Genomic DNA, 13,227 nt, shown 5'->3' on the forward strand with positions numbered 1-13,227 from the left:
CTCAAATCCTGGAGTGGGACTTGAACCCACAACCCTCTGACTCAGAGAACAAGGTTGTGGGTTCAAGTCCAACTCCAGATGGATTATTCCATGAACATGAATTAAAGTTGTTGTCAGGGCCACATGAATAATTCCTCAGGCTCTGGGCTCCCTGTACAAACCCCACCCACCGTTTATTGAAACACAAACATGTTGTAAAATGAGTGAAGAAATTATCCTGTAGATGTTCACACACTGCATTGATCATGAGGCCACTCAGATCACAATGTACCGTCTGTAAATAAAACTGCTTCAATTGGTTACATAAATTTATTTTTTAAATTGCCTTAGTAAAACCCCTTGACAAGTATGCAACAACACAATGCAGAGATTGTGGACGAGAGTTTACACTAGTTTGTGTTGGTTTTATCAGCACAATCCGGCTGAAAACAACCGTACCAGGAATTTTGAACGTAATTTACGTCAAGCGAAAACAACTTCTGTGATCTTTAAAGCTAGTTTATTGGACATTACCCAGGAAGCTGGTAGCAACCACAGAAATGACCACACGGCCCCAGATGGGAATAATGAGTGGCGAGTTTCTGCCGATTGCTGGAGAAAGACAGGAGAGAGAGATGGGGCAGAAGAGATGGGAGGTGTGAGAGAGGATTGAGGAGGGAGAGGTAGAAAAGAGGATGAGAAGGAAACAGATTGGGGGGGAGGTAGGAAAGACAGGTAAGAGGTGGTGAACAGATGAGAGCAGTGTAAATGACTCCCTCTCCTGTGTCCCTTCTTCCTGTACCCCTCTTTCCTGTGCCCCCTTCTCTCCTGTGTCCTTCTTTCTCCTGCGGCCCCCTCTCCTCCCCATGTTTCTTTCTCCCATGGTCCTCTCTCACCTGTGCATGTTCCTCTCTCCTGTACATGTACTGCAGCGGTTCAAGAAGGCAGCTCACTACCACCTTTTCAAGGGCAATTAGGGATGGGCAATAAATGCTGGCCTAGCCAGCGACGCCCACATCCCATTAATGAATAAGAAAAAGAAATGCTGATCCCACCACTGCATCGCTGCCTTGGATGCTGTGGGTCTTCCTCTTCTGATCTGCTGTCAAACACATCCAAGGCTACACATCCCACACTGATGTTGTCAGTTTGAAAGCCTCAGAGGATGAAGAATGCTTTTCCCACCCTAGAAATTTCTGTCAAACGTTTACCAGGAGAACTGAGACAGCAACTGCAATAAGTGAGGTTTTATTCAGATGGGACAATGACAAGTTTAAATTTCCACCTGATCTGCTGCTCAAAGTCACCTCCATTTCACTGGTCAGTTTCCCAAGCTTCAGGAAACTCATGTTACTCTGGAAATATTTCAAGCAATATGAATTTTAAATATTGTTCCATATGGTGTGTAAAATGATTACTGCCCTCAAACCTTTAATTACATATGATGACATCAGATGTCACATTAATGTGGGAAACCAAAGTGTAAAAAGGGATTTATCCAAACATCCCCCTCTTCATAAAAAAAAAATTGCATTTTCTAACATTTTCAAATTACTCCACAAATATAATTCTTAAAGAAAATTATCACATGAATAAAAAACTGTTTGTTCTTTCTGGTCTGTTTCAATTTTGCGTCTCCCTATACGTACATTACACACACAATGTTTAAAGTGTTCAGATCTTCTTATGGTACATGTGTGTTGTTGGCTGTTCATCCAGTGTCTGCTGGTTCCTGAGGTGATGTCTCTCTGGGGAATGTTGTTGCTGTGACAAGTGTTGTTGCTGTGGTAATTGTTGCTGCTGATCCACTGCATTTATTGGGGAACAGTTGACCTGTGGGACTGATGGTCGTTGCTGATGATTGTGTGGAGATTCCTTGCTCAGTTGGTGAAATCAGATCTGCCTCATCAGCTGTCTGCTCTGAAGGAGCAGTTTCTCCGGTTGCACGTAGATGTCTGCAGTTGTGACGATAGATCTAGTTGTTCACTTTCACCGTGTACGATTGAGGTGACAATTTCTCTACACAGGACCCAAGTTACCAAGTGAGCTGACTTTTGTTGAGGTGCGTTGAATGTTTTCACTCTGACCGGCTTTCCAACTCTCAGCTCTGGCAACGATGTGACAGCTTTATCAAAGTGAAATTTGTTTTTCTGTTGTTTCCCTTTGACCTTGTCACTCACTCCCTGTTACTACTTCTGGCCTCAGTAGTTTTTTAGCTGTTGGAAGAGTAGTCTGGGTGCAGCGTGACATTAGTAACTGGATTAGACAACTTTCCATGCCTTCAGTAAGTGCATTTCTCCACTCTAAAATTGCCTTGTACACATCTGTGCTGGATCTAGTTGATTTTTTGATGATCCCTTTGGCAATTTTCACCGCTGCCTCAGCCTTTCCATCTGACTGGGGATAGTTTGCAAATGATGTGTGGCGCTGAATTTCCCAATCATTCATCAAGTGTCTGAATTCTTCACTTGTGAATTGAGGACCATTGTCACTCATCACAATGTCAGGAATGCCATGACGACTGACGTGTGCTTTCAAGCGTTCTACAATCTCACTGGTAGTTGTTGACGTCAGCTGGTCTAACTCCCAGTCGTCTGAATAGTAGTCGACTGTGAAGAGATAATCAGTTCCAGTGAGAGTGAAGAGGTCTACTCCAAGCTTCATCCATGGTCTGTCTGGGATGTCATGAATCATGAGCAGCTCTTTATCTTGCTTAGCTTGATATTCATTACACACATCGCACTGGCTGATGTGGTCCTTAATCTCATTGCTCATGTTTGGCCAGTAAAGCTCTTCTCTTGCCTTCCTCAGACTAGACTCGATTCCTTATGGTTTGTATGGATGTGCTTCAGCATCTCTTTTCTCATCTCTTTAGGGATAATGACCCTAGTCCCTTTGTACAAGATGCCATCTTGGGCGATCACTTCATCTCTGTCTGTCCAATACTCTCTTATATCAACAGGTGCGTCCTTGATGGTTTCAGACCATCCTTTCATCACAACTTCCTGTAACATTTGAAGAGTTGTATCTCATTGTGTAGTTTTCTTGATCTGAGTAAGATGCTTGTCTATCAGATTCACTGTCTCTTCTGGGTTGATGACTTCCAAAGCATGTCGTGCTATTGCTTCTTGTTGGAAGATTTCACACTCTGTACTAACAGAAACTTCCTTCAAAGAGAACGCAACTGTCAACAGCATGTCAGTGATGTATATCTGCTTCCCTTGCTTGTACTTCACTTCCAAGTGATATCTCTGCAAATGAAATAACATCCTTTGCAATTGCTTTGGAGCAGAGAGAAGCAGTTTGAGAAAGATGCTTTGCATTGGTTTGCAGTCAAACTCAACCAATACTTTCTCTCTCCCAAACAATCGAAATGTTCACAAGCAAAGACAATAGCCAGGCTCTCTTTCTCAATCTGTGCACAGCGTCATTCAGTTTGTGTTAATGCTCTGGATACAAACACAACTGGTTGTCCTTGCTGCATGAGGTTTTGCTCTAAGTCCTGTTTCACTGGCATCTCACTGCAGGGTGACTTCATCATTGACATCATCGTACCTCAGCACTGGCGTTGACTTCACTAGTTGTTTGATGTGAGTGAAAGCTCCTTCTTGTTCTGTGCCCCAATATCACTGAACATCCTTTGCAGTGAGATTGTGTAGAGATTCACACTCTGATGACAAATTGGTCAAAACTTGGTTAAAGAGATCCCGTGTGGGTTCGCTGATGCTCCAGGAGGTCCAAGAACGGTGTGAAGATTTTATTGCAGAACTCACAAAATAGGATTTCTCCCCCCTGTGAGTGCATTCATGGACCAGGAGATACGTTGACTGTGTGAGAGCCTTGTCACCAACCTCACACCTGAATGGTTTCTCTCCAGTGTGACTCTGCTGTTGCTTCAGAAGACCAGCGGATGGTTGAAAGTTGTCGCACAAATATTGCACCTGAAGAGTTTCTCCCTGTGTGAATCTTCTGGTGTCCCAGGAGGGTTGACAACACCATAAAAGCTTTCTCACAAACTGCACACTTCAAGGGTTACTCCCCTGTGTGGATTCTCTGATGGAGCAGGAGGCTCGATGATCTCAGAAACGATTTGTTGCTCACATCGCAATTGAATAGTTTCTCCCCAGTGTGAATGACTTAGTGTCTGCAGAGGTTTCCTGATTCTGAGAATGATTTGTCTCAAACCTCACATGTGAACGATTTCTCCCGTGTGAATGTTTTGATGTTTGCGGAAATCTGATGGTGACGAGGATGGTTTGTCACACACCTCATATGTGAATGGTCTCTCCACTATGAATGCGTTGGTGTACAAAGAGGTTTGATGAGTCAGAGAATGATTTCTTACACACATTGCACCTGAATGGTTTCTCTCCTGTGTGAATGCGTTGATGTCTGCGCAAGTTCCCTGACTGTGAGAATGATTTGTCACACACCTCACACGTGAAGGATTTCTCCCCTGTGTGAATGCGTAGGTGTACATGGAGGTATAATGACCGCAAGAATGATTTGTCACACACCTCGCACCTAAACGGTTTCTCCCCTGTGTGAATGCGTTGGTGTGTGCGAAGATCCGATGACCTTGAGAATGAATTGTCGCACACCTCGCAAATGAATGGTTTCTCCCCTGTGTGAATCCTTTGATGCTCCAGGAGATGCGATGATGTCGAGAATGATTTCTCACACGTTTCACACTTGAATGGTTTCTCGCCTGTGTGAATGCGCTGGTGTACATGGAGGTTCCCTGACTGTGAGAACGATTTGTCACACACCTCACATGTGAACGATTTCTCCCCTGTATGTATGCGTTGGTGTACATGGAGGTACGATGACCGTGAGAATGATTTGTCACAGACCTCACACCTGAACGGTTTCTCCCCTGTGTGACTGCGTTGGTGTGCACGGAGGTCGGATGACCTGGAGAATGAATTGTTGCATACTTTGCATGTGAAAAGTTTCTCCCCTGTGTGAATCCTCTGATGCTCCAGGAGATGTGATGACTGGGAGAATGATTTCTCACACACTTCGCACCTGAATGGTTTCACTCCTGTGTGAGTGCGTTGGTGTTTATGGAGGTTCCCTGATGCTGAGAATGATTTCTCACACACCTCACATGTGAACAGTTTCTCCCCGGTGTGAATGTGTTGATATTTGCAGAGATCTGATGACGATGAGAATGATTTGTCACACATCTCGCATGTGAACTGTTTCTCCCCGGTGTGAATGAGCCAGTGACCCGCCAGGCCTGATAATTATGCAAAGCCCTTGTTACACACCTCACGTTTGAATGGCTTTTCCCAGTATCACTGCGTAGGTGATTCTCTAATGTCGATGGATGTGTGAAATGTTGATTACACACCACACTTGGATGGTTTCTCTTCCATGTAGCTGCCCTGTGCTACTGGTGGGACAAAGATGCAGCTTGTGCTTTAGGAGATCTTATAAACCTGTGGAGCCTACCTCAGACACTTCACACTTGAACAGCCTCTCATCTGTAGGAATGAGTCAGTGGTTCATGAGGCTCGATGAATGATTGAAGCTCTCCCCACACTTGGAGCCACTCACACTTCTTCCCAGCCTCACCCTGACTGAACACCCACAGCCAAACCTTCGGAAAGGTTGGTTCTGATGGAAGGTTCCACAACACTAACCAGATTTGTCAAAGCTCCCCTGACCCGACCGATTTCCATTTGATGGTTTCGCTGCCCAAACTTCTCTGTGTTGAGCAAAGCTGTGAAGGGACTGGATGTTTTCCCACAGTTGTGCAGTTGTTCCTTGGGTGATGGTCAGGATCTATCTGCGGTGTCTATCCTCTCTGTATTCTCCGGTGTAGTATGGCGCAGTCCTTCTGTAAAAAAGTAAAAGGAAACATGATTACCTCCAACTCCCTCAACTCCCTTGTTGAAGGGGCTGACTCCTCAGTCTTTTAGTTATACTTTCACAGGATGTGTGTATCGCTGGCTAGGCCAACATTTATTGCCTATCCCTAATTGCTCTTGAGAAGCTGATGGTTCACTGTTTTCTTGAACCGCTGCAGTCAAAGTGGTCTAGATGCACCCAAGGTGCTGTTAGGGAGGGAGTTCCAGGATTTTGACCCAGCGATAGTAAAGGAACACCAATGCAGTTCCAAGTCAGGATGGTGAGTGTGTTGGAGGGGAACTTGCAATGGCAGTGTTCCTTGCATTTCATGTCCCTGTCCTTCTAGGTGGTAGAGGTCACAGGTTTGGAAGGTACTGTCAAAGCAGCTTTGGTGAGTTCCTACAGTGTATTTTGTAGATAGTACACACTGCTGCCACTGTGCGTCAGGAGTGAATGGTTAAGGTGGTAGATGGGGTGCCAATCAAGTCGGCTGCTTTGTCTTGGATGTGTTGAGCTTCTTGAGTGTTGTAGAAGCTGCACCCATCCAGGCAAGTGGGGAGTATTCCATCTCACTCCTTACTTGTGCCTTGTAGATGGTGGACAGGCTTTGGGGAGTCAGGAGGCGAGTAGCTCACGGCAGAATTCCCAGCCTCTTACCTGTTGTTGGAGCCACAGTATTTATGTGGCTGTCTGAGTTCACTCCCTGGTCAATGGTAACCCCCAGGATGTTGATGGTTGAGGATTCCAACATGGTAATGCCACTGAATGTTAAGGGGAGATAGTTAGATTCTGTCTTGTTGGAGATGGTCATTGCCTGGCACTTGTCTGATGCGAATATTATGTTCCACTATCGGCCCAAGCCTGGATATTGTTCAGATCTTGCTGCACATTGACACAGACTGTTTCAGTATCGGAGGATTCGCGAATGGTGCTGAACATTATGCAATCATCAGCAAACATTCCCACTTCTGACTTTAGATGGGGGGAAGGTTGTTGATGAAGCAACTGAAGATGCCTGGGCCTAGGCAGACACAGTGATGTCCTGGAACTGAGATGATTGACCTCCAACAACCACAACCACCTTCCTGTGTGCACGGTATAACTCCAACTAGTGGAGAGTTTTCCCCCTGATTCCCTTTGACTTCAGTTTTGCTAGGGCTCCTTGATGCCACACTCTGTCAAATGCTGCCTTGATGTCAAAGGCAGTCACTCTCACCTCACCCTTGAGTTCAGCTTTTTTGTCCATGCTTGAACCAAGGCTGTAATGAGGTCAGGAACTGCCTGGCCCTGGCGGAACCCAAACTGAGCATCAGTGAGCAGACTACTGATAGCACTGTTTTTGACCCCTTCCATCACCATAGTTGAGATGGGGCAGCAATTAGCCGGGTTAATTTTGTCCTGCCTTTTGTGGACAGGACATACCTGGGCAATTTCTCAGATTGCCGAGTAGATGCCAGTGTTGTAGATGTACTGGTACAGCTTGGCCAGGGGCGCGACTAATTTTGGAGCACAAGTCTTCAGTAATATTACCGAATTGTTGTCAGGGCCCATAGCCTTTGCAGTATTCAGAGCCTTCAACTGTTTATTTGATATCACATGGAGTGAATTTAATTTGCTGAAGATTAGCATCTGTGTTGGGGACCTCTGGAGGAGGCTGAGATGGATCAACCACTTGGCACTTCTGGCTGAAGGTGGTTGAAATGTTTCAGCCTTGTCTTTTGCACTGATGTGCTGGGCTCCTCCATCATTAAGGATGGGGATACTTGTGGAGCCTCCTCCTCCAGTTAGTTATTTAATTGTCCACAACCATTCATGACTGGAGTTTGCAGGTCTGCAGAGCTTAAATCTGATCTGATCCATTGCTTGTGAGATCGCTTAGCTCTGTCTCTCACTTGCTGCTTCTGCAGTTTGGCATGCAAGTAGTCCTGTATTGTAGCTTCACCAGGTTGACGCCTCATTTTTAGGTATGCTGGGTGCTGCTCCTGGCATGCCCTCCTGCATTCTTCATTGAACCAGGGATAATCCCCTGGCTTTGTGGTAATGGTACAGAGGAGGATACGCCAGATGAGGATACAGATTGTGGTTGAATAGATTTCTGCTGCTGCTGATGGCCCACAACGCCTCTTGGATGCCCAGTGCTGAGTTACTAGATCTATTCGCTATCTATCCCATTTACCACGGTGGTAGTGCCACACAGCACTCTGGAGGGTATCCTCAATGTGAAGGCAGGACTTTGTCTCCACAATGGCTGTGCGGTGATCACTCCTACCGATACTGTCATGGACAGATGCATCTGTGGCCAGCAGGTTGGTGAGGATGAGGTCAGGTATGTTTTTCCCCTGTGTTGGTTCCCATACCACCTGTCACAGGCCCAGTCTAGCAGTCTTTCAGGACTCAGCTAGTCGGTCAGTAGTGGTGCTACTGAGCCTCTTGGTGATAGACATTGAAGTCCCCCACAAGTTATAATCAGCAGGTTTCCTTGTCCATATTTGACCTGATGCCACGAGACTTCATAGGTTTTGGACTTCATAGGTTGAGGACTCCCAGGGTAACTCCCTCCCAACTGTATACCACTGTGTCTGCAACCTCTGGTGTGTCTGTCCTGCTGGTGGGACAGGACATACCCAGTGAGGGTGATGGTGGTTTCTGGGACATTGTCTGCTGGGTATGATTCAGTGAGTCAGGCTGCTGCTTGACTACTCTGTGGGACAGCTCTCCCAATTTTGGTACAAGCCTCCAGATGTTAGTGCAGATACTTTGCAGGGTTGACAGGGCTGGATGAGCCATTGTCGTTTACAGTACCTAGATTGATGCCAAGTGATCCATCCAGTTTCATTGCTTTGTGACTCGCTAGTGGTTGCTTACAACTGAGTGGTTTGCTTGTCCATTTCAGAGGGTATTTAAGAGTCAACCACATTGCTGTGGGTCTGGAGTCCCAAGCAGGCCAAACCAGGTAAGGATGACAGATTTCCATCCCGAAAGGACATTAATAAACCAGATGGTTTCATGGTCACCATTACTGAGACTAGCTTTTAATTCCAGATTTATTAATTGCCTTCAAATTCCACAAGCTGCTGTGGTGGGATTTGAACCTAGGCTCCCAAAGCATTAGCCTGGGCTTCGGGATTACTAACCCAGTGACTACAGCACCGCCTCCTCCCATTTAGAGACTGTAACACAGTAAGTGTCAGTCTGCTATTCCCTTGTGTGCGGCATCGGATGCAAATCATTTCTTTTTCCTCACTTGACTGTCACACACCCTCTGTTTCGAGCAGGGACACTGGATAGTGACCAGTAGCAGACAACGTGGCTACTTTCTTTCTTCCACCCAAACCCCATCTTCCCACGCACCGTGAGGACAATGGAAAAGACAGTCGGGCAGAGTGTAAAACAGGCTATCAATTCACTATGAGCTCGTGTCGTGCTGTCAAAGACCAGTTTTACACTTAGGGTATGTGTTTAATATAAAAAACACTCAGGAGAAATGTTAATTCAATGGAGATTTTGAAATTTCTCCCCTTGTTTTCCAAAATTATTTGAAGAAAACACACTGGGCAGGAAGTGCTAGAAGCTAAAGAAAATATTGCTTCAGTGTAGCTGATTGAAGGGTTCTGGTTTATCCTGGGAAATTAGTCACACTGCACTCGCACAGACTGCACATCCCAAATTCAGCTATCAGCCACAGCACTGGGCAAAACTATCAAATCCAAGCCCAGGCTTTTGGGAAAGGCCAAGGCCTTCAGGTAAAATCTTTAAAGAAGGCTTTAAAAAACATTTCAGTAAATGTGTGTATGCATCTCCCAGATAATTACACTTCACCTTCTCATATTCAGTAATGACCCAGCAACAAAACTCAGCCTGTAAATCAGAAGGGAAAAGCTTCCAATAAACACACTCAATATCCAACACACAGCTCCAGTCAAACAGTTCAGCACAAAGCACCCAGTAAACAGCTCTCTCAGCTGGATCTTCTCACACAGCATAAGGGGTATTTCCACACTGATTCCCCACAGGATAGTCAGACTACCTGAACATTAGTGTGGATATTATGTGATGTAATTATTATAAATTCTGTTCCTTCACTCACCATCTCCTCACTTGGTTTTCAGTCCCTACAGGAAGTGAACCAGCTGTGGAAGAGGAAGAGGAGAGAATGGGCAGAGTGGGTGAGCTCTCTGATTGACGTCTCTCACAGCCAATCCAAATATTTCTGGAGCAACATGAGTTTCCTGAACAAAAACAGAATTACCTGGAAAAACTCAGCAGGTCTGGCAGCATCGGCGGAGAAGAAAAGAGTTGACGTTTCGAGTCCTCATGACCCTTCCACAGAACTTGAGTTCGAGTCCAGGAAAGAGCTGAAATATAAGCTGGTTTAAGGTGTGTGTGTGGGGGGCGGAGAGATAGAGAGACAGAGAGGTGGAGGGGGTTGGTGTGGTTGTAGCGACAAACAAGCAGTGATAGAAGCAGATCATCAAAAGATGTCAACAACAATAGTACAATAGAACACATAGGTGTTAAAGTTGGTGATATTATCTAAACGAATGTGCTAATTAAGAATGGATGGTAGGGCACTCAAGGTATAGCTCTAGTGGGTTTTTTTTTTATTTTATATAATGGAAATAGGTGGGAAAAGGAAAATCTTTATAATTTATTGGGGAAAAAAAAGGGGGAAACAGAAAGGGGGTGGGGATGGGGGAGGGGACTCACGACCTGAAGTTGTTGAATTCAATATTCAGTCCGGAAGGCTGTAAAGTCCCTAGTCGGAAGATGAGGTGTTGTTCCTCCAGTTTGCGTTGGGCTTCACTGGAACAATGCAGCAAGCCAAGGACAGACATGTGGGCAAGAGAGCAGGGTGGAGTGTTAAAATGGCAAGCGACAGGGAGGTTTGGGTCATTCTTGCGGACAGACCGCAGGTGTTCTGCAATGCGGTCGCCCAGTTTACGTTTGGTCTCTCCAATGTAGAGGAGACCACATTGGGAGCAACGAATGCAGTAGACTAAGTTGGGGGAAATGCAAGTGAAATGCTGCTTCACTTGAAAGGAGTGTTTGGGTCCTTGGACGGTGAGGAGAGAGGAAGTGAAGGGGCAGGTGTTGCATCTTTTGCGTGGGCAAGGGGTTGTGCCATAGGAGGGGGTTGAGGAGTAGGGGGTGATGGAGGAGTGGACCAGGGTGTCCCGGAGGGAGCGATCCCTACGGAATGCCGATAAGGGGGGTGAAGGGAAGATGTGTTTGGTAGTGGCATCATGCTGGAGTTGGCGGAAATGGCGGAGGATGATCCTTTGAATGCGGAGGCTGGTGGGGTGATAAGTGAGGACAAGGGGGACCCTATCATGTTTCTGGGAGGGAGGAGAAGGAGTGAGGGCGGATGCGCGGGAGATGGGCCGGACACGGTTGAGGGCCCTGTCAACGACCGTGGGTGGAAAACCTCGGTTAAGGAAGAAGGAGGACATGTCAGAGGAACTGTTTTTGAATGTAGCATCATCGGAACAGATGCGACGGAGGCGAAGGAACTGAGAGAATGGGATGGAGTCCTTACAGGAAGTGGGGTGTGAGGAGCTGTAGTCGAGATAGCTGTGGGTGTCGGTGGGTTTGTAATGGATATTGGTGGACAGTCTATCACCAGAGATTGAGACAGAGAGGTCAAGGAAGGGAAGGGAAGTGTCAGAGATGGACCACGTGAAAATGATGGAGGGGTGGAGATTGGAAGCAAAATTAATAAATTTTTCCAAGTCCTGACGAGAGCATGAAGCAGCACCGAAATAATCATCGATGTACCGGAGAAAGAGTTGTGGAAGGGGGCCGGAGTAGGACTGCAACAAGGAATGTTCCACATACCCCATAAAGAGACAGGCATAGCTGGGGCCCATGCGGGTACCCATAGCCACACCTTTTATTTGGAGGAAGTGAGAGGAGTTGAAGGAGAAATTGTTCAGCGTGAGAACAAGTTCAGCCAGACGGAGGAGAGTAGTGGTGGATGGGGATTGTTCGGGCCTCTGTTCGAGGAAGAAGCTAAGGGCCCTCAGACCATCCTGGTGGGGGATGGAGGTGTAGAGGGATTGGACGTCCATGGTGAAGAGGAAGCGGTAGGGGCCAGGGAACTGGAAATTGTTGATGTGACGTAAGGTGTCAGAGGAATCACGGATGTAGGTGGGAAGGGACTGGACAAGGGGAGAGAGAAGGGAGTCAAGATAACGAGAAATGAGTTCTGTGGGGCAGGAGCAAGCTGAGACGATCGGTCTACCGGGGCAGTTCTGTTTGTGGATTTTGGGTAGGAGATAGAAGCGGGCCGTCCGAGGTTGGGCAACTATCAGGTTGGAAGCTGTGGGAGGGAGATCCCCAGAGGAGATGAGGTCAGTGACAGTCCTGGAAACAATGGCTTGATGTTCAGTGGTGGGGTCATGGTCCAGGGAGAGGTAGGAGGAAGTGTCTGCGAGTTGACGCTCAGCCTCCGCGTGGTAGAGGTCAGTGCGCCAGACAACAACAGCACCACCCTTGTCAGCGGGTTTGATGACAATGTCAGGGTTGGACCTGAGAGAATGGAGTGCAGTAAGTTCAGAGAGAGACAGGTTAGAATGGGTGAGAGGAGCAGAGAAATTGAGACGACTAATGTCGCGCCGACAGTTCTCAATGAAAAGATCGAGAGAAGGTAAGAATCCAGAGGGAGGGGTCCAGGTGGAGGGAGAATATTGAAGATGGGTAAAAGGATCCGTTGAACTGGGAGAGGACTCCTGCCCAAAGAAGTGAGCCCGGAGACGAAGACGGCGGAAGAAGAGTTCAGTATCATGCCGAGCCCGAAATTCATTGAGGTGAGGGCGTAAGGGTATGAAACTAAGTCCTTTGCTGAGCACTGAACGTTCAGCATCGGAGAGGGGAAGGTCAGGGGGTATAGTGAATACACGGCTGGGGTTGGGATTGGAAGATGGGGTGGGGACGGAGGGACAGGCAGGGGTGGAGGGTCCTAGATGGGTGTTGGTGTCGATGAGTTGTTGGAGCTTGCGTTCCTTAGCACTTGAGAGAAAGAGAAAAAGTTTCTTGTTGAGGCGTCGGATGAGCCGAAGGATAAAATGAAACTGGGGGCACGCGCAGCTTTGAAAAAGGGTACGGCGGTGCTGCTGGAGGGAGAGGTCGAGTGTGTTCATATGGCGGCGCATGGCACTGAGAGTGGATTTCAGAATGTGACGGGAACAGCAGTCCGAGAAACGTTTTATGTCCCGGAGATACCTGTAATCCTGGGTGGGTTCGAAACATGAGGGGTGGAATTTCAGTTGAAATCCATGTGGGGTAAGTCGGAGACGGAGACAGTCACTGAGAAAGGAGATATGGCTGTGAAAGCGGGTTTTAGTAAACACCTTGTCAAACACTAGGAGAGAAATGGAAAGCAATGAAGGTGAA

General features: G+C 46.9%; 1 protein-coding gene across 1 annotated transcript; it reads right to left on the reverse strand.

The window, feature by feature from the left end:
- Window positions 1-295: 295 nt before the first annotated feature.
- LOC121291417 (zinc finger protein 271-like) lies at window positions 296-9,961 on the reverse strand. Its single transcript, XM_041212560.1, has 2 exons — window positions 9,923-9,961; window positions 296-5,824 (listed from the first exon to the last, which is right to left on the reverse strand). Exon 2 carries the CDS (start codon window positions 5,166-5,168, stop codon window positions 4,248-4,250), a length of 921 nt encoding a protein of 306 aa, XP_041068494.1. The 5' UTR covers window positions 5,169-5,824; window positions 9,923-9,961; the 3' UTR covers window positions 296-4,247.
- Between the last annotated feature and the right edge of the window lie 3,266 nt (window positions 9,962-13,227).

Source organism: Carcharodon carcharias, chromosome 19, assembly GCF_017639515.1.
Source record: "Carcharodon carcharias isolate sCarCar2 chromosome 19, sCarCar2.pri, whole genome shotgun sequence".
Taxonomy (NCBI): Eukaryota; Metazoa; Chordata; class Chondrichthyes; order Lamniformes; family Lamnidae; genus Carcharodon; species Carcharodon carcharias.

Excerpts from the sequence above, each read along its gene's own strand:
- LOC121291417 (XM_041212560.1), bottom strand. The coding sequence starts at position 5,168 with ATGTGTGACAAATCATTCTCATCGTCATCAGATCTCTGCAAATATCAA.